This window comes from Enhydra lutris, unplaced genomic scaffold, assembly GCF_002288905.1.
Source record: "Enhydra lutris kenyoni isolate GAN:26980312 unplaced genomic scaffold, ASM228890v2 scaffoldscaffold94, whole genome shotgun sequence".
Lineage (NCBI taxonomy): Eukaryota > Metazoa > Chordata > Mammalia > Carnivora > Mustelidae > Enhydra > Enhydra lutris.
In genome coordinates this window covers 5,481,255-5,502,223 of record NW_019154178.1, presented here as the reverse complement: position 1 = coordinate 5,502,223, position 20,969 = coordinate 5,481,255, and the positions used below count along the sequence as shown (strand labels likewise).

Sequence of the window (20,969 nt, the reverse complement as noted above, 5' to 3'; positions counted from 1 at the left end):
TGTGGGGCTCGATCCCAGGACCCTGAGATCATGACCTGAGCCGAAAGCAGAGGCTTAACCCACTGAGCCACCTAGGCGCCCCTGACGTATAAATCTTGAGTTACAGAAATCTGAGTCTGAGATACAGATTAGAGAATTTTAAGCTTATGGATGGTAGACAAAGTCATGGTTATGGGCAAAATCATCTAGGCTTTGTACAGAAAGTGAAAAAAGAAGCAGAAGAAGGGTGGAACCAATATTTAAGGGTTATGGAGAAAGGGAAGCCCTCAAAAGAAATTGAGCAATTGTGATAATTGAGTTCTGAGGCTGTTTTGCTTAACGTTCTGTGGCCTTTGTGTTCCAGAGAGAACACAGGGTAAAAGATAAAAGATTTATGGGGTGTCTGGCTTGCTCAGTAGGTAGTGCATGTGATTCTCAATCATAGGGTGGTGAGTTCAAGCCCCATGTTGGGCCTAGAGATGACTTTTTAAAAAAAAAAAAAAATATATATATATATATATATATATGATTTATCACTCCTGCAAATGTGAGCTGCATGTGTCCTTATAAACAAGATGGAAGGAACTAACAAGGTTATATTGTCCTCCCTTTATAGATAAGGACATTTGCATTTCAGACACTTTAACTTACCCAGAGTCAGTAACTGGAAGAGCAGGGCTTTCAATTGAGTGAGTGATTTGAGAATCAGGCAGACATACTTTCCCATTTATACATGATCCTTTTAGAGATGTTTGAGCTGAGCCTGAAGGATTGGATAGATTTGAACAGGTGGTAATGGAAATAGGATATTAGGGAATAGGATAAGAGGAGAGCTAGGGAAAGCACAGGCTGACACGAAGTGCAGAAACTGGTTAGTTTAGCTAAATCATGAGGTATAAGAAAGATGTGGTGCTTAAAGCAAGCTGAATCTTTGCATGACAAAGAATTTGGAACTTTTTAATGTAAGCGGTGAGGGAGTCACAGGAGGATGTATGGTATACTGTTGTTATTTTTCTGTTACATAAAATAAGGCGTGTTCTTTGTGGAAATGTAGAAAGCACAGGAAAAAGTACAAAATAAGAAATAAATTGCCCATGATCCTCGTATCCAAACATAACTACTATTACCATTTTGGAATATGTCCTTTGATACACTCCAAAGGAGGTTTCTCCCCCTCCTTTATGTTTTTTGTTTGTTTTAGATTTTTATTTATTTATTTGAAAGAGAGAGATCACAAGTAGGCACAGAGGCAGGCGGGGGGGGGGGGGGGGGGGGGGGGGGAGCAGGCTCTCCGCTGAGCAGAGAGCCGGTTCAGGGCTGGATCCCAGGACCCTGAGACCATGACCTGAGCCGAAAGGCAAAGGTTTAACCCACTGAGTCCCCCAGGCGCGCCTGTCTTCATGGTTACTGGTGAAGAAACAGATTTGAAAAAGAGATAACTTGCTCATGGTTAGATTGTGAACCCATTTCTGACAGACTTCAGGGCTCCTTCTTCTAACATTTAAGTATGGGTCTAGAATTTCTGAGAAGGCCTGGGTTTGCAGGCGGTAGAATAAAGGCAATTGTTGAAGCCATAGAAGTAGCTAAGATACCAGTTGAAATGGTCTAGGGCATAAAGAAAGTACTATGAAAAGAATCTTAGATCCTGTCTCCATGGTGGGGATGAGAGGAAGAACTTCAGAAAGAGGAAGGGAGTGTTTTGTTTTGTTTTGTTTTTGTTTTTTTGAAGATTTTATTTATTTATCAGAGAGAGAGTGTGTGCACACAACAGGCAGAATGGCAGGCAAAGGCACAGAGAGAAGCAGGCAACCTGCCGAGCTAGGAGCCGGATACGGGACTCTATCCCAGAAGCCTGGGATCACGACCTGAGCTGAAGGCAGTAGCTCAACCAGCTGAGCCACCCAGGCATCCCAGGAAGGAGTATTAAGAGAGGTAGGAGATCCAAAGAACCGAAGGGCCCTGGAAGCTAAAAGAGAGAAGAGGGGGCGCCTGGGTGGCTCAATGGGTTAAAGCCTCTGCCTTCGGCTCAGGTCATGATCCCAGGGTTCCTGGGATCAAGCCCCACATTGGGCTCTCTGCTCAGCAGGGAGCCTGCTTCTTCCTCTCTCTCTGCCTCCCTCTCTGCCTACTTGTGATCTCTGTCTGATAAATAAATAAAATCTTTTAAATAAATACATAAATAAATAAATAAAAGAGAGACGAGAACCTTCCTTGTATTGTGCACTGGACATGTTCCCTCAGTTTAGTTCTCCTTGTTATCCTGAGGCAGTGGTTCTCAGCCTGCTTTGACTTCGCCCCAGGAGAAATGTGGTAATGCTTGGAGATGTTTTTTGTTGTCTCAAGTAGGAGCTGCTTCTGGCTCCCAGTGGGTAGAAGCAGAGAGCTTGCTCAGTCTCCTGCATTGCTCAGGACAGCCCCCCCCCCATAAGAACGTATTCTCCTGCCCAGAATATCCGTAGTGCTGATGCTTAGAACCCTTCCCTCGTGGTATATGAGATCCATTTTATAAATGAGGAAACCAAGAGAAAAGTTAGTAACTGGCCAAACAACAGGGAAAACTAGGATATGAACCCGTGTCGGACCCAAGTCTGGGCTATTTCCACCTGCCGTATTGCTCCTTAAAGGAAGAGAGTAGAGGGCCCCTGGGTGGCTCAGTGGGTTAAGCCTCTGCCTTCGGCTCAGGTCATGATCTCAGGGTCCTGGGATCGAGCCCCCGCATCGGGCTCTCTGCTTGACAAGGAGCCTGCTTCTTCCTCTCTCTCTCTGACTGCCTCTCTGCCTACTTGTGATCTCTGTCTGTCGAATAAATAAATAAAATCTTTTTAAAAAAAAGAGAGCAGAGAAGCAGAGTGAAAATTGAGAAAAAATTGTTGAATATGGTAAGAGGCCATTTGTGATTTTTGAGAGGATAGTTTAATAAGTAATGATAGTTTAATAGCTAGTGATAGAGAGAAGGCAGTTTGGGAGTTGGGTTGGGAGTGAATGGGAGGCGAGGAAAGGAGACAGTGAGTACGGAATAGTCCTAAAAAAAGAAGATGAAGAGAAGGGCTGAGAACCATTATTTGTTGGAGTATTAAGGTCAAGGATGTTTTCTTTTTTAAAAAAAGATTTTATTTTATTTCTTTATTAGAGAGAGAGCGTGTGTGAGTACACATAAGCACATACAGAGTGAGAGGGACAGGTAGACTCCCAGCTGATCAGGGAGCATGATGACATGGGGCTTGATCCCAGGACTCCAAGATCATGTCCTGAGCCAAAGGGAGACTCTGACCTGAGCCACCCAGGAGCCTCTAGTCAAAGACATTTTCTTCATAGTTGAGTATGTTTGTCAGGAAAGGGGGCCCTGAACTGAAAAGAGGATACTTAGTGAGTGACACCCCAGAAAATGCTTTTCCAGGTGAATCTAGTCATAATTCTTGACCTATTGTTCTGTTCTTCACTGAACCCAATAATAGTAAACATCATGTAGGTAAGCAGGCCAAAGGACATTTTGGAGGTAAAGCTAATGATTACAGATTTTTCCTGAAGTTACCAACACTATATAGTATTGATTAAATTAAAAAAAAAAAAAAAGGAAAGAAAAGGGAACATAAATCAAATGAAAATAGTTTGAATTTTTTTTTTAAGATTTTATTTATTTATTTATTTATTAGAGAGCGAGAGAGAGAGAGAAAGAGAAAGCATGAGCAGGGGTAGGGCAAAGGGAGTGGGAAAAACAGACTCCCCACTGAGCACAGTGCCTGCTGGGTCCCGAGGTTCATGACCTGAGCTGAAGTCAACCACTTAACCGACTGAGCCATCCAGGCGCCCTTGATATATTGTTTTAATATTTTCTTTTTTAGTAATCTCTACATCCAGAATGGGACTGGAACTCACAACCCTGAGATCAAGAGTCTCATGCTCTTCTGACTTAGCTGGCCAGTGCCTGCCGTCCCCCTCCCCCGGCCCAGTTTGACCTTAATGAGAGGTGATAACATGACAAGCTGGTAAAAATACATCAGTAGAAATTGGATTCTCAGAGTTCAACAAACCTGGGTGGAAGTACTGGTTCACTGTGTTATTTTCTTACCCACACCCCACCAGCCTCAGTCTGCTGATCTATAAAGTGAAGTACATGTCTTATAATGTGTTTTTTTTTTTTTTTTAAGATATTATTTATTTATTTGACAGAGATCACAAGTAGGCAGAAAGGCAGGCAGCAGAGAGAGGGGGAAGCAGGCTCCCCGCTAAGCAGAGAGCCGATGCGGGGCTTGATCCCAGGACCCTAAGATCATGACCTGAGCTGAAGGCAGAGGCTTTAACCCACGGAGCCACCCAGGCACCCCTTACAATGTGTTTTTATTTTAGACTTAAGTGAGATAAAGAGGAGCAGAGTGGTCGGCAGAGAGTGGTGCTCTTTTACTTACAAACTGTGGAGGAAGGTATATTACTGTAGGACCGTGGAAGAAATCGGTATTTAAAAAGAGGTTGTATTTGCATATTTAAAATTTCAAAAAAGGTTAAGAGTAAAGCTTAGAAGGCAGGCTGCATGGTTGAAAATTAGGGACACAAGAGAATTGGAAAAATTTCTACCAAAAAAATTTAGGGGGGGACGACTGGGTGGCTCAGTTGGTTAAGCATCTGCCTTTGGCTGAGGTGGTGATCCCAGGGTCCTGGGATCAAGTCCCGTGTGGGGCTCCCTGCTTAGTGGGGAGTCTGCTTCTCCCTCAGCCCTCCACCTCTACTTGTGCTGTCTCTCACTTTCTCTCTCTCAAATAAGTAAATAAAATCTTTAAACAAAAATTTAAGGAATTGATATACTTTATTTAGGTTTTTTTCTTTTATTTATTTATTTATTTTTAAAGATTTTATTTATTTATTTGAGAGAGAGCATGAGAGGGGAAGGGTCAGAGGGAGAAGCAGACTCCTTGGTGAGCAGAAAGCCTGATGTTTTTAATATTTTTTAAAGATTTTATTTATTTGACAGAGAATGAGAGAACACAAGTAGGGGTAGAGAGAGGACCAGGCTCACCGCTAAGCAGAGTGCCCTATGCGGGGCTCAAATCAGGACTCGATCTCAAGACCCTGGGATCATGACCTGAGCTGAAGGCAGACACTTAACCTCCTGAGCCACCCAGGTGCCCTAATATGCTTTTATTTTTATTATTATTATTATTATATATATTTTTAGAGAGCGGGTCCCACATACACCCGAGTGAGGAGGAGGAGGGGCAGAGGGAGTGGGAGAGAGAACCCTAAGCAGCCTCCACACTCAGCACAGAACCTGACGTGGGGCTCCATCTTATGACCCTGAGATCATGACCTAGACCCAAATCAAGAGGCAGACACTTAACTGACTGAACCATCCAGACATGATACGCATTTATATGTGAGCACATGGAAGGGGTTAACATATGGGATGTGTTGACTAATTTTATTTTGGTAATCATTTCACGGTATGTACACAAATCATAATCTTGTATACCTTAAACTTACACAATGTCATATGGCAATTATATCTCAGTAAAGCTGGGGGGATAAAAAAGAAAACCATGTCCTGTATAAAATTGTTTGGACGTTCCAATTATGAGAATGTGAAGAGCTCTGTGTAGTTACCAGGATTGAAGTTACTTTTGAGTAGAATATTAGCAGCTGGTATTTTAATTTAATTGGCTTCTTTCTCAGTCGGGAGGTTTACATGTAAGATGATGAGTTTAGTAGGGCAGAGAGAATCGGCAGTGACCTGGCCGCCCGTGATTATAGCAGACAACTTCAAGAGAACAGGAATAAGGGAAAGAGAAGGAAATTTAATTCCAGCCCTGGGGGAGAAGACCATTAGAAAAGTTGTATTTTGGGGCGCCTGGGTGGCTCAGTGGGTTAAGCCTCTGCCTTTGGCTCAGGTCATGATCTCGGGGTCCTGGGATTGAGCCCCACATCGGGCTCTCTGCTTGGCAGGGAGCTTGCTTCCCCCTTTCTCTCTGCCTACTTGTGATCTCTCTCTCTCTGTCAAATAAATAAATAAAATCTTAAAAAAAGAAAAGAAAAGTTGTATTTTAACAGGAAGAATGTGGGGCTGCATCACAGCCTCTGTCTTCATCATGTGGCAGAGCCCAGAGATGGCACGTTAATACCAGTTCATTCGGCATCTAATTTCCAGTTGGGTTACAGTCGGCTGCTAAGAGATTTCATTTTCTTTAAGGGCACCAATGGCTGAAATTTTCCATAGTAACTGTGGATAACTCACACATTTAAATAGATTTATTCTAGTTTGACATTTGATTACAGGTTCATAAACTGGACCAGGAGGAAATAGGGGTTGTTAATTAGCAAGAATGTTTGAAGAAGAATTGGAATTTAAAAAAAAAAAATCTCTGGGACGCCTGGGTGGCTCAGTTGGTTAAGCAGCTGCCTTCAGCTCAGGTCATGATCCCAGCGTCCTGGGATCGAGTCCCACATCGGGCTCCTTGCTCGTCAGGGAGCCTGCTTCTCCCTCTGCCTCTGCCTGCCATTCTGTCTGCCTGTGCTCGCTCTCTCTCCCTCTCTCTCTCTCTGACAAATAAATAAATAAAATCTTTAAAAAAAAAAAAATTAAAAAAAATTAAAAAAAATCTCTCCTTTGCCTTTAGTTATGTTAAATTGGTGGTTGAGAGGTAAATTCTTACTAATTTTTTTTTAAAGATTTTATTTATTTATTTATTTATTTATTTGACAGAGATCACAAGTAGGTAGAGAGGCAGGCGGGGGTGTGGGGGAGCAGGCTCCCCGCTGAGCAGAGTGCCGGATGCGGGGCTCTATCCCAGGATCCTGAGATCATGACCCAAGCCAAAGGCAGAGGCTCAACCCACTGAGCCGTCCAGGTGCCCCGATTCTTACTAATTATTAAGGAAAATAAATTGAGGCCTCAGAAATCTTAGACTCTTCAGCTGATTTCATTGGTGTATTTAACAACATTCATCCAGAAGAGTGGGTCATTGGGGTGCTAAGGGAGCATCTAGAATCTGGTTTAGTTATGGAATTTTCATAGGTAAAATTATTTTGATCTGTGACACTGACGGCGGAGACAAAGCTAACTGCGGATGGAATAGTTTGGTACAGGCAGTGGAGGCGAAGGGCGAGGCTTACAGAGGATTTAGATTCAAGGCATCTGTTGGAACGAGTGGACGGAGTGGAGGGAGACGGACAGGGAGCCGGGAGAAGGCAGCTCGCCACTCGAGTGGCAGGGTCCTTGTCAGACCCGTTCCTTGGCTTTTTGAGCAGTAGAAGGATGTCGGGGTGGCCATTAGGATCTTACTAGCTGTAGATGAGCCTTGCAGAGAGAGCTAGAGATAGAAGATCCTAGTGAGGTTCAGGTGGTTGGTCCTTAGTGGTGGTGAGATTGGACGTGATGTGAGTGGGAGAGCAGGCTCCAGCAGCATTCCGGGCGGGAGCTCACTGCTCTCGGCGGAGCGGGGGGGGGGGGGTCTGGAGTGGGTGCTGTGGGGGTTTGGAGAGAGGGCGGTGGTAGTAGCGAATGGACTTTACTGCGTACAGAGTCCTTTCATACTCGAGCTCAATAGAGTAGGTCCCGTGTGCGTCTCACATGTGGGAACTAAGGCTCAGGGCGGGTAAGCCCGCGGTTCTCAGTTCTGGCTGCACATTACAATTATGTGGGAGAGCTTTTAAAAATACTGAGGTCTGGGGCATCTGGGTGGCTCAGGGTTAAGTGTCCCACTCCTTACACTCTTGATTTCGGCTCAGGTCAGGATCTCAGGATCATGGGATGGAGCCCCAGGCTCCGGGCTCAGTGCAGTCAGCTTGGGGTTCTCTCTTTCCCTCTGCCCCGCCCCTGCACGCATGTGGCAATCTCTCTCTCTTTCTTTCTCTCAAAATAAGTAAATAAAATCTTAAAAAAAAAAAAAAAGAAAGAAATACTGAGGCCTGTGCCTCACCCAGTGATTATGTAAATGTCCTGAGGCACCACTTTTCACTCCCCTAGGGATTCTGACGTGCATCCAGGGTTGAGAGCCATACGGTAGAATGTCTGAGGCCATAGAGCTGGTATGTGGCAGAGACAGAACCCGAAACCTGGTCTTTTTGTCTCCTGGAAAAAGGTTTTCCTTTTCTTTTTTTCCCCTCCCTCCCATCCCACCCACCCCCATAATTTTCTGCCCTCATTACATTTTCTGCCTTTCATGTGATATTCTCGCCAAACAGTCCTCAGAGCCCTGTACTGAGAGTCATGGGGATGGTGATCGTGGTGCCCGGTCAGGTTTTCACACCGTTTTAATTCCCTGCTCCGTTTCTGGGGAGCCGGAAGCTGGCGGTGATTATTCCTCTGGCTTTTACATACGCGACTTCCTGCGCCTCCCCTGCACCCCTTTCTCCACCCCCCCCATTTCTCTTCCTGTAGGCTTCAGGGCGGGCAGTGCGTCTCCACGAGCCTGTGTTAGTGAGGGTTTCTAGGCTACAGAAACAGACTCTGGCCAACTTCTTGGGTTTCTTTTTAAGCAGTATTTTGGAAGGCTAGTGGGTGTTTCAGAGAATTGAACACAGTGAAAAGAGAGGTTCAAGAACTGGGTCACACCGAGTTCAAGAACTAGGGCAGCTTTGGGGATTTCAGGAAGAGGGACCGAGGATCATCTGTGCGCGACAGTTGTCTTCGCTCCTGCTGTCTTCCGGACCTGTGTGTCTCTCCCCCATCAGTTCCTGTACAGAAGCTCTGGTATAGGATAGCTCGCCACCCCCGTGGCGGGGAGCACGGGTCCTGTGACTAGTAGCCCCACAAGCAGCCCCCTGAGCTCAGGAAGGGCAGTTCCCCTGGGCAGACCCGAACGAGGGTTACGACGAGAGTTCCTCACTCTGTGAGCCTTTGCTCACAGCCTTCTCTCCCTGCAAGTCCGAGCTCCTGGGGGAGCTCTCCTCCCCGCACCACCCCCATCTGTAGCACCTGCGCCTGTCCCTCACCACCTGGAAGCTGCAGGAGGGGCGGGCAAGTTTCCAGTCGCAGTGTGCTCTCCGGAAGCGTGGACATTAACATTCAGACATTAACGGCAGGAATCACAGACTTGGATTCTGCCCCTTTTCCGAGGTAGTGTCCAGAGCTTCCCTTCTGTGTTTTGCTGGAGCCTCTGCCATGTCCGCCGTCTCCTCTCTCACTTCACTTTCTCCTCTCCTAAGGTGATCGCTGGCTTCAACCGCCTTCGACAGGAGCAGCGGGGGCTGGCGTCCAAAGCCGCTGAGCTGGAGATGGAGTTGAACGAGCACAGGTGAGGAGGTGGGGAGCAGCCAGCGACGGGAGAGCGGGCCGGCGGTTGTGCGGTCGGTCGCCGCGGGGTGGGCCGACTGCTCAGAGCCACCTGCCCTCCCTCCCGCAGCCTGGTGATCGACACCCTGAAGGAGGTGGACGAGGCCCGCAAGTGCTACCGCATGGTGGGAGGCGTGCTGGTGGAGCGGACGGTCAAAGAGGTGCTGCCGGCCCTGGAGAACAACAAGGAGCAGGTGAGCGGGGCTGCCCGAGGGGCGCGGGGGGGGAGCCGCGTGCAGGCGAGCAGGTAGGAGCCCCTGTTGAAGAGACGTGAGGAGCCTGTCAGTCTGTCAGCCTGCGCTTGTTATGATCCTCTAAGTCTAGACTCAGACGAGTAGGAGTAGATGCGGGCTGCCAGCCTCTCGCCCTGCGCCCTGGGACCTGGCTGAGCTGGGGGAGAGGAGGCGGCGAGAGCCGTGTTTCTCCCAGTGTAGTCTGTGGATGCCTGCATCCGGGTCATCTGGACGACGGTCTAAAACGCTGCTTCCTGGGGCGCCTGGGCGGCTCAGTGGGTTGAGCCTCTGCCTTCGGCTCAGGTCATGATCCCAGAGTCCTGGGATCGAGCCCTGCATCGGCCTCTCTGGGGGTCAGGGAGCCTGTTTCCCCACCCCTCTCTGCCTGACACTCTGCCTACTTGTGATCTCTGTCAAATAAATAAATAAAATCTTTAAAAAATAAATAAATAAATAAGTAAATGCTGCTTCCTGGGGCACCTGAGTGGCTCAGTTGGTTAAGCAACTGCCTTCAGCTCAGGTCATGATTCTGGTGTCCTAGAATGGAGTTCGCATCCGGCCCCCGTCTCCATGGGCATCTGCTTCTCCCTCTGACTTTCTTGCTTCTCATGCTCTCTCACTCTCTCTCTCTCAAATAAATAAATTAAAATCTTTTTAAAAAATGATATTTTTATATCATTTCTGGACCCACTGATTCAGGACAATTGGAGGTGGGGCCTGTGGAGTGGCTTTTTTTTTTTTTTTTTTTTTTTTGTAATCTCTGCGCCCAGCGTGGGGCTTGAACCCACAGCCCTGAGATCAGGAGTCATATGCTTTACCAACGAGCCCGCCAGGTGCCCCATGGAGTGGCATTTTAAAAACAGACAGCCCAAGTGGTTCTTATGTACATTAAAGTTTATAAATCCCTTTTGATTTTTTGAGAGAGGCAGACTTTCAGGGTCTGGGCTCTCCTGTCAATATTTGGTGAGGCCGGAGGTATTATCCTTCCATCAGTCCCCAGCCACAGTCTATCCCAGCCAGGGGAAGGGAGTGCTAAAATCCTATTCATGTAATCCCTGTCGCTTGCCCTCTAGATACAGAAGATCATTGAGGCACTCACACAGCAGCTTCAGGCAAAGGGAAGAGAATTAAATGAATTCCGGGAAAAGCACAACATTCGTCTGGTGGGGGAAGATGAGAAGCCGGCAGCCAAGGAGAGCTCGGAAGGGGCCGGGGCTAAGTCCAGCTCAGCGGGAGTGTTGGTCTCCTAGGGACCAAGGCCTTTGCATTTTTTTCTACCCTGACTCCCACTTCTCCTAATTTCTCTTTATTGTTATTATTATTATTTTCTCTGCTATTGTAATATTTTTTTGTTAATTAAATGTTTTGGTCAGAATGCTCAGCTCTAGCCTGAAGCTTTCTCCCAGTGTTAGGGGTGGGATTTGCATGAGGCATGGAAAGCCTAGGACTTGTGGAGTTTGGGTCCATCAGGCTAACGGCTCACGATATGAGAGGAGGTCCCATATTTTATCCTTTCCCTTGCAAATAAAGATGTGGCTGCTTGTTGACTGCCCTCCCCACAAAAAGACTCACAGACAAATGTTGACTCTCAGACTGAAATTTAATAAGCCTTTGAAGTGAGGCAGATAGCCCTGGGGATGACGCTGTGTGAGTTTGCCACAAAGCAGAGGCTTATGTCTTGGCACTGCCCTTTAGATAAATAGGTCCAGGACGCAAACCTGTGGCCTCGGTGTCCTGCCGTCCTCACCAAAACCCCCAACCAGGTAAAGCTGATCGTTCCAGAGGCAGGTCTGATGGCCCACACGTTTCAGCCCATGGTCTGCACTGGAGAAGTGGAACCACAGAGAAGGGGACTTGCCTGTTGGGTAAGAAAGTGCTCGTTGAGGTGGCAGCATTTTGGCACCCTGGGGCTTCTGCTTCTCATAAGACCGAAGGTTTGCCCGTTTTTTCCCTCCTCACTTGACTGTGGGCCTCCTCACAGTTTAATACACTGTGTATTCCTTTATCTTGCCGATTAATTTTTGCTCCTCCCTACCCCACCCATCCTTTCCGAGCTCCCACCTCCCCACCTTCTGCCCTCCTCCACCAGCGCCCCTCACGGGTGTCGTAGACATAGAGGTCATTGCAGATGGTGTCTCTGGTCCTGGTCAGAGTTTCTCCACCAAACAGCACAGCGAAGGGCCCCACCACAGAGCATGAGTGATGCCGCAGGCCCCGGGGCCCCTGCCGGGAGCCCTGCTGGGTGCTCACAAGCCTGGCAAGCTGTTCCATAAAACGGGGGGCGGCGGGTGGTTCCTCCTTCCGGGAGAAAGAAGGGGTTGGCTGGAGGGATTTGGGTCTTGCCATTTTAGCCCCCTTCCACCCTCAGCAACATGTGAGCAGATATTACCTTAATTTTCCCCGGACCCCAGTGCCCAGCTACTTCTGGTTCGGCGGAGTTGCAGCCCCCAAAGAGAAGCAGCTGGTGAGCTGGGGGGTGCCCCGAGGTCGGGAGCAGGGCGGCGCAGTGACCCGAGCGGGAGGCTGTGTGGCTGCCCTCTTCCTTATAGCTGTGGGTGTGCAGAAGTTCGGGCCTGAGTTGGGTTGTCCGGAAGAGAGGAGGGCTGTCCTGCCTGTTCCCTTGGCCTCTCTGGTGGCAAGCGCGGAAAGGAGGCCAGGACGCCGCTGTGGGCAGAGGAGAGGAGGGGACACCCGCAGGGAGCGCGCTCAGCTCTCACCGTCAGGGTGGATGCGTGGGTGAGGGGGGTCAGGATGCGGAGAGGGTGACCGCGCTCCCGCCGAGCCTTCGCTTTTCTAGAGCAGAGATGCAGGGCGGGTGACATGTTTGGGGCAGGGGGTGCCGTACCAGTAGGTGCGGGCGCCGGGGTCCAGCCTCAGCGTGTAGATGCTTCCGTAGCGGCGCTGAGTGCGGGTCCCGCCCTCCCGGCCCGCCACCCGCAGCTCTCGGTCCGAGACGCGGGTGCAGGTGTGGCTGCTGAGGCCGGCGGGGGGCCGGCTGCCGGGGGCCGCGCTCCACGCCTCCCACACTCCGCGCTCCGTGTCCAGGGCGGCTACCGTGGCCAGGCGGCGTGCCCCGTCCCAGCCGCCCACCACGCAGAGCCAGCGGCCGCCCACGGGCGCTGCGTCATGGTGGCTGCGCCGCGGGCAGCCCTGGGCGCCCAGCTGCACGGCCTGTCCCGAGGCGGGGTCGAAGACCACCGTGTCGCCGCTCGGCTCTGTCGCCCCCCCGCCCGGGAGGCCCCCCACCAGGTAGAAGCGGCCCTGCAGCTCAGTGCACGAGTGGAAGGCTCTCGCCAGCAGCGCGTCCCGAGCCACCGGCCGCCAGGTCCAGCCTGCACCCCCCGGGGACCCCGCCAGCGCCATGCCGCCCCCACCCCCCACCCCGGGACGCCGGGGTCCCTGGCTCCCCGCCGCCCCGTGGTCGCCCAGCAACCGCCGCTGCACCGACAGCGCGACCGCTGCAAAGTGAAGGTCGCAAAGCACGGGTTACCGTGGAGACCGGAGACCCGGGTAGCTGCGGGAGGGCCCCGGCCGCTGGGCGAGGTCCGGGACAATCCTGGAAGACTGTCAGCCGCCGGCGATCGGAGCGCGGCCGGGTCCCCCGCGGGACTGCTGCGTTATCAGAGCTGCGAGCTGATGTGACGTGCAGGCGGGGCTCTGCAGGGGCAGGAGCGACACCGGTTTCTAACCGCACCTGCGCTCCCCAGGGAGAAGGGCGAGGGCAAGGCTGCGGACGGCCGGGCGCTGGCCTGGGAGTCAGGAGACTTGGGTTCTGGTCCCGGCCGTGCGCCCGACTCTCAGGGTGAGTCTCCCTAGGCCGCCTCCGCTTTCTCACTGTAACCGTGCTGTGGGCTGCGTGTCGCGGGGTCTCTCGGAAGCCGGTCCCTGCCCGCGCCGCCGCGGGAGCAGCCCCTCCGCTCTGGCCGCTAGGGGGCGCCGGAGCCCGCCTCTCGGGGCGCGGCGTCACGTGCGCGGGGTTGGCTCGCGGGTGAGGGAGGATGCTCCAGCCTCGGAGAACTCTCACTCCTGCGTCCTGGGGAGAATCTTTCCCGATCTCCGCTCGCCTCTTAGGCCCACGCAACGCAAGGAGACTGAGGTGCGGTGGCATCTGGAACTGGAGATGAGGGGCTGGCGTTTCTCCCCAGGAGATCCGGGGTGGACGCTCCCCAGCCTTGGAAGCTGGGTGGGGGGCGGGGGGAGCAAACAGACCCCGCCCCTCCCCGGCGTCTCCCTCTAATTCCATCAAGTCCCTGAGCCTCTTCCCAGCTCTGTCCCTCCAGGACCCAGTGAAGAACCGAGAAGCCCAGAGCCAAGCCGACTAATCTAATCAGGTTTCTCCTCTGCAGAAACAGTGTGGGGCAGAAACAGAACGCGTGTCCCCAGCGCCGGGCTGCCGATGGGAGGGCTGGCTGCTGCTTCTACCTTTGGTTTCTGTGCATCAACTCATCCCCCATCATGCCCCAGGATGGAGGCATCGAGAGTTTCCCGGGCTGCAGTGGGGCGGACATGGAATTCAGGGGTCTGATGGCACAGGCCTCTGACCCTAGCTTCTGGCCCTCAGAGAAAACAGCATGGACAGAGTATGGGCAGGAAGGGACAGAGACCGGAAGGTCACAATACCTGTTTCCCACCTGTCCCTAAAGCCGAGACCCCGCAAGAGCTTTGAAAATCGCTGCCCGTTCATTTCCAGATTTCCCGGGGTCTGCGGGGTCTAACAGAGAGGGTCCTCAGTTTTCCCAGATCATGGTAACAAAATCTCTAAAAAAATAACCAACTTTTTTTTTTTTTTAAGTTTTATTTATTATTTGAGAGAGTGAGAGAGAGAGCACGAGCGGGCAAGGGGCAGAGGGCAAGGGGGAGAGGCGATCGGAAGCGGACTCTGCACTGAGGGCAGAGGCAGAGCCTGACACAGGCCTCCCTCTCGTGACCTTCCGATCATGACCTGAGCCAAAACCAGGAGTCAGACTTGAAGCCACCCAGGTGCCTCCCAGACCCCCAACTTATAATGTCCCTGACTGAAATCTGAGAGCCAGCCGGCTTCCTAATAGCCCGACTGAAATCTGTCACGCTCCTAGGATTTAAGCAACGAGTTGCCTGGGGAGTGGCCCTTTGTGGCCTATATGCCCATTTTGCCAGGCTCATTTCCTTCCCTTTTTCCCCCTCAAAGCTTTTATTTTTTAAAGTAACCTCTATACCTAACCTGGGGCTCGAACCCACAACCCCAAGATCAAGAGTCACTGCTCCACTGACCGAGCCAGCCAGATGCCCGGGCACAGACTCATTTTCTGCCTCTACTGGGTAGAACAGGGAACTCCCCACCCCAGGGGCCTTTCTAGCTTCTCCCTCACTGCTGCTGTTCCTCCTCCGGGCTTCCACTCTGACTCTGCGGCCTCAGCCGTTCGCACTTCGCTTGCACATAGAGCCTGAACCTCACACACTCGTTGGCTGTCCTCCACGCCCACTCCCAGTCCCATCTAGTGTCTTAGAGGCCTTTATCCATGACAGAGACCCAGGGCATGAGCTGCCCGTCACTCCTCCCCTGCCTCCTCCGGTTGGTCAGAGTCAAGCCCGTATCTTGGAGGAGGCAGAAAAGAGCCCAGGGGAAAGTGAGAGAGGGAAGAACAAGACAAAAAAAGAAAAGTCAGGCTGCCTTTGCCGGACATCTACTTTACACCCAGAGCAGCATCTGGAGCGGTCCGCGATGGCTCTGTCAGCGCTCCAGGAAGGAAGCGGCACTCGGATAAAGTGAAGGGGAGACCTGAAAGGGGACTGTGTGAGAACAGAAGGGCCCCTCCTTTTCTGGCCCTGCTTCCCCTAATAACATCCAGGGACAGCCTCTGTGCAGGAGAGGGGCTGGCGGCAGGTCGTCCTCACAGTCTCCCCGTCCCGACAGGGTCCTCTGAGTTAGGTGTCAGGTGGCTGTTTCTGGCGAGCGGGGCCGCAGCCCAGCTTCCCAATGTCCGCCGTCTGTCCCAGCCCCAGATCACTACCTGCTCGCCTCAGTCCTTCACAGAACTCTTACTCCATTTTCTCCTTCCCTGAACTTCGCTCTGACCCTGGAGCCGTCGTCCCTGGTTCTCAGCACCGTTCAGGGAGATGCTCTCCAGACTCCAACCCTTCTGCCTGTGTCGTCCCCCCAACCTCCCCTTCCTCCCTTGTCCTCTGACTTTCTACGTTTTTCCCCAGCTCATTCTGGCCAGTGGACTGCCTGGTCCCATGCCTTCTTGGCCCTAATTCTGGCTCTTTGCTCTTGGTTCAGCCAGAATAAGGACTTGGATGAACAGAAGGAGAGAGGGACGGCTAGGAAAAGAGATGACAAGAGGCCAGATCTTGAGGGCTCGTCCGAACTGAGATGTGAGCAGGAAGGAGTATGAGAGAAAGGTGGGATGGTGAGCAGACGGGGTAAAGGGGGGAGGCAATCAGGAGATTAGAGGACGGTGGAGGGGGGCTAAGAATGGGCAAAAACTTGAATTGCTAAGGGACTTGGCGAATCTGAGTAGGTAAATGTCACTGGGTCCATGTTGAGTGGTTGAAATTGAGCGCAGAAGAGGGAAGCAGGAGGAAGGGGCAGCAGTGGGCAAGGAGGCATTCAGAAATTTCTCTTTAGGTCTTCCTAGCTCTGTTTCAGACTTTGTCTCAGCTTCTTTGTCTCTTTGAATTACCCTCATCGTTCCTCCATGTCTGTCTCCTTCTCCCCCACTCCTTTCTTTCTCTTGGTGTCTGCTTGTATCTCTGTGCCCTGAGATCTATCTCTTGCCAGTTCTACTTTTGTGTTTCTCTCTCTGAGTCTGCCCTTCTCTCTCTCTCTCTCTCTCGCTCTCTCTCTGTCCTGCTTAACAGAGCCAACTGTCTGACTTTGCTTTGGAACCTTCCAGGAGTGGCCAGGCGTCTCCCCTTTGGCTGTGTTGTAGACTGTGGACTGTCCCTGGGCACAGTCCTAGGGTTTGGGTTCCTGACGAGGACTGAGTGAGCTACAGCGTACGGGCCCTTTCCAGGGCTTAGGACTGACCCACAAGAGACCTTAGAGCAGGGAGGCCCAGGCCCAGGAGGGAAGCAGGCTGGCAGGGGGAGTTAGACCCGTCTCTGCTCCTCTACCCTTTCCTTCTAGTTCATGGACCAGTGCCTCTGGATCTTGCAAACTATCACAGGAAGGAACTCTCTGTTTCTTGCTCCCTAGCCCTTCTTCTTTTTTTTTTTTTTTAAATGCCACTTCTAGAATTGAAGGTGAAATAGTCTCAGAAAGGCTTCAGGGTGATGCTGGAGGGCAAGGACTAGGGCTGTCTGCAAGGTGAGGCCTGTGGTGCCTCTTGGGTATGGGGGGTTGCTCGGGGTGGGGGGAGTCAGAGGCCTGCCCCTGCTTCGGCCGCAGACCTGGACGTCTCCCAACCTCGCTGTCTGCAGGGCTGCAAACAGGCGGGGTTGGGGTCCAGTCTCCAAGGGCAGTGGGAGTGAGGCCTTGGGGGTGTCTCGGGACTAGGAGAACGGGTCCCTGCTTCCCAGGGCCCCTGGGCCCCATCCCTCTGCAGCGGCACCGCGTCCTGGCCTCTGAGCAGGCTGCAGGCGCGAGGGGGCCCGGGTCTCGGAGGGGAGAGCAGGACGGACCTTGGGTTCGTGAGACCGGCAGGCGGGCGTTCCGGGGCCGTGCAGAAGGAAGATCCGCCAACACACTTCAAAAGAAAATCTGCCCTCAAATTACGGGAGTCCCTAGTTCCTCCCCCATTCCACTGGTATTGCCCTCCCCCTCCTGTCTTCTCAGCCTCGGCCCCTCTCCTCTCAGATCTCCCCTCCAGGAATGCTTGCCTTTGCCCTCAGGGCCTTTCCCACTCTTGGAGAAGCTCCCAGCCCTTCCAGGCTCCCCACAGCCCTGGGCCTCCTGGACTCCGCAGAGGCCCTGCCACCCGCACTGCCTGGTCCCAGGTTGAGGCTGGATTGTAGCACCTGGGCAGGCTTGCCTTCCCCCGGGGGCGGCTGAGTCGGGAGTGACAGGAGCGCAGGTGGATGGCCAGGAAGTGGCTCAGGCTGTCTGGTTGGCAGAGACAGCAGACCCACTGCATCGGAGCTGAGCATTTGGATGAGGGTTTGGATGAGCGGGAGAAGCGCCAAAGTCCTGGAGCTTCCTGAAGGCGCCCCTGGCGGTGTGGGCTCTGCGAGCCGGCTGGCCCTTGGGGGCTGCCTCCATGTTTCCCAGCAGGTGGGCTTCCTGGGAGGATCCTGGCGTCTTCTGTGGTTGGGGTGGAGACTGGGAGAGTGCAGGGGGGCCCAGCTTGGCGTCCTCATTAGAAGCCATTCTCTCACCAGGCTCCCAAGACCCTGCCTGACTTTGCGCTTACTCCTTGCTGCTGTATCTCCTGCCGCTGTTGTCACTACTGGGAAGACTCTGATTTCCCTGAGGGCTCCCTCTCTTGTCCTAGACCCGCCATGACCTATTTCTGGAGCCTTCTAAAAGTACCAGGCCATCCAGAAACCCAGGGTCAAAGAATAAAAGCATCTCTCTTACTCCAGGCAGGCCCCCATCCCTGAGTTCATGGTCATGTACTTGCAGGTGCCTGGGGAGCCCGTGGAGTGAGAGCAGGGAGGAGGGGATTCTGCACCCCATCTCAGAAGGAACGGGGCCCACATGTGCCTTTTGCTGAGCCATGTCCCCCGGTGGGTCACTCCAGCTGTAGACCTCTTTAGGAACAAGCAACTCCAGCCCCCTGAGCTCCAAGGGAGTTGGGAGGCAACCAGGAAGTGTGGCTGCCGGGAAGGAATGGGGCCGGGGACTAGGCGTCACGGAGCCTGCAGCCTGGGGAGACAGGAACAGCGCAGCACGTGTCGGACGGAAGCTTCAGATGAAATCTCTTGGAAAACAGGATGCCACCATCCTAACATGGGCACCGTGATGCTCCAGCCCCAGGGGGCAAACATGTTTTCCAGCGGAGGAAAAGCTGCCAGAACCTGTTCTCTGTGTGGGGATCTCTGCATGTGGGGGGCATCCTAGGAAGGAGGAGAAGCAAGCTTTAAGCTTGAAACAGCTTTGGTCCTGGGGGACAGCATCAATTCCCATGTCAGCAGTCTTCCACCACAGTGTCCATCAGCACGCCCAAACCCTTTCTCTACAAACTGTAGAGACCGAGGCAATGAGCAGATCAGAGACAGCTTCCTATGACACAGAGAAGCAAAGCTAGATAGACATGGGTCACAGACCTTTTGTCCCCACTGGGGGGACATTCTGATTTATAATCTATTCTCCTCTCTCCCAAAGCCTGAGGGTCTCCCCCTGTTCCGCCCCCAAGCCTCTGACTCTTCTCTGATCTCACTGGAATAGGGCTGTTACTCATTAAGGAGCTCTCTGATTTACTCCTACCCCAACCCTTCCACTTGACCACCCCCAGCCCAGCCCTTACCCCGCCTTGACCAGCTCCTCCCCACCCTCGCTTGGCCTGACCTTCACTCTCACTCTTCTCCCCACCCCACCCATCCATGTCCCTCCCTGACTCACCTCCAAGTCCCATTGACACAAACAAAAAATTTCAGCACAACCCCCTCCGACCAGTTTGGCTTAGGTGTGCAGTCTGCCATGGGGACAGAGATGAGTTGTAACCAGACGCCTGGACACACACAGACTGTGAACGTCGGCTGTTGTGCTCACGGGAACAGCCCAAGTGTGGACACGGCAGGTGCACAGAGACACGAAGAGAACAAAGTTGGCGGGGTACAGCGTCCTTTAGTTTGTTTCCCAGCTCTTCTCCCTGAGGGCTCCTGGAGGGCAGGGACTGCAGGTGAGGTGTCCCTGTCCCCTCCCTGGAGCTTGCCGCAAAGGGGTGCCCACTGAGTGTCTGTGGGTAAACTGAGGCAGGCAGGCACGGTGTTGCCACCCAGATGGGTACACACGCTCAAGAAGCCGCCTGGGCTTGAATCACTCCCACTGGTCGGGCCCAGAATTTGGGTGGGAGGAGGGTGGGTTGTGAAGCACGAGGGGAATGGGGTTTCAATAAGGAAGAAAGAACAGAACCCAGGAAATCAGGCACTGGTCTAGAAGGTTTCCCCCAGCCAGGATTTTCTTCCAGCCCCAGCCCTGGAATCTGCCTTCCCCGAGGCCTCGTCCCAGATGAGGGAAGGGCAGGCATAAGTGTGAGGACCCATTCCCCCAAGAGCACGACTCTCGTGAGATGCACCAGGGCACAGGTCAAAGAGCGACTTGGGGATCGCTGGGTGAGCGGGGGCCAGACTCCTACCTCAAGCCAAGGCCAGGAGCAGCTGCCTGGCCTGACTGCCCTGGGGACATCCTGGCCTTGGCAAGTCCCACCTCCCCTCAGTGCTCCATATGGCCAGAGCAGGGGTGAGTGACGGAGGCGCTCGCAGACTTCCTGGCCAGTGGCACTGTGGAGGGGTGGGGGTATCCTGAGAACGGGAAGGCAGGGGTGGCGGGGGATACAGGAGCGGGATGCCCACCCTGTGACCTCACTGCTCTCCCACACCCATGCCTCAGTTTCTCCTCCGGTTTCCTGGACCAGGAGGGGTGAATCCGTGGGAAGGAAAGGAGCTCCTCTGAAACCATGCGATAGGATCCAAGGTGTGATAATTATAATTATAACACAGGATGCTCCCCCCTCCCATCCCCCCTGGCCCTGCTCCACCCCTGCCGCAGCGGATCTCAAAGCGGCATCGGGGTGAGGCTCTTCCTCGGGCACAGGCAGGGACCTGCGTCCTAAGGAGGGGAGGGGGTTTGCCAAGGTGGAGGCGGAGAGAAACTGGGGAGTTTGGGCATCTGGCCTGGCCCCCGAGGCCACCCCTGACCTGCTGGAAATAGTCCTCGAAGAAGAGGTCACCAGTATGGCCACTGCCGGGAGCTGGATCTGGACCGGAGTGGGGGTCACGGTCCAGAGGTGGGGGTGCGAGTCTGGGTGACGGCCTGAGTTCAGGAGAGTCGGGATCTCCCCTTCACTGACCCTCCTGGACCACCCTTTCCATGCTGACATCCCTCCACTCACCGACTCATGCCTCCGACAAAAACGTGTTCAGTGCCCACTAAGTGCTGCGGGCTGACCTAGCAGGGGTGACAGAGATGAGGTCATCAAACAAGCCTAATGTTCCACCAGCTCACAGACCCCAGCTCTGGTCCCGTCCCTAAAGCTTCACATATTTGCCGAGTCCCTGGCACGCAGCAGGCTCCAATCCATGCTTCGTGAACCAAAGCTTACATTTAGTAAAGGAGATAAGATGTGCACAAATTATGGGGACACAAGCTATAATAAAGGGACTAGCAGAGACTGGGGAAGAATAGAGGGAGAAAGATTCATTTTGGGTGGGAGGAGCTGAGAAAGCTTCATGGATGATGTGGCACTTGAGGTCCGCTTGGAAAGATGAATTTGATTTTGGCAGAGTTGGGGGCGTGGGCTGTGGGGTATGGGAGACCCTTACAGGAGATGACCTTCCCTTATTGCTCTGGAGTCCTTCCCGCCTCTGGCCAGGCAAAAGGGTCCTGCTCCCAAACTTAACCTGTATTTTCTTTT

General features: G+C 52.9%; 2 protein-coding genes across 3 annotated transcripts in view; one reads left to right on the top strand and one right to left on the bottom strand.

The window, feature by feature from the left end:
* LOC111139039 (prefoldin subunit 2) overlaps positions 1–10,846 on the top strand; it is a 13,288-nt gene extending 2,442 nt beyond the window's left edge. The window contains exons 1-4 of one of the 2 annotated variants that reach the window (XM_022491139.1): positions 7,955–7,995; positions 9,115–9,203; positions 9,312–9,435; positions 10,548–10,846. In XM_022491139.1, the coding sequence (XP_022346847.1) occupies positions 7,975–7,995; positions 9,115–9,203; positions 9,312–9,435; positions 10,548–10,724 (411 nt within the window). In that variant the 5' untranslated portion in view covers positions 7,955–7,974 and the 3' untranslated portion in view covers positions 10,725–10,846. Of the gene's footprint in view, positions 1–7,954; positions 7,996–9,114; positions 9,204–9,311; positions 9,436–10,547 lie in introns of those variants that run through there. The other variant, XM_022491137.1, reaches the window with a different exon arrangement.
* A 209-nt stretch (positions 10,847–11,055) lies between these two features.
* Positions 11,056–12,837, bottom strand: LOC111139038 (kelch domain containing 9). The gene is made up of 4 exons (XM_022491136.1): positions 12,320–12,837; positions 11,864–12,023; positions 11,574–11,772; positions 11,056–11,332 (listed from the first exon to the last, which is right to left on the bottom strand). The coding sequence occupies exons 1-4, from the start codon at positions 12,835–12,837 to the stop codon at positions 11,166–11,168; spliced, it is 1,044 nt and encodes a 347-aa protein (XP_022346844.1). The 3' UTR covers positions 11,056–11,165.
* Positions 12,838–20,969: the final 8,132 nt, after the last annotated feature.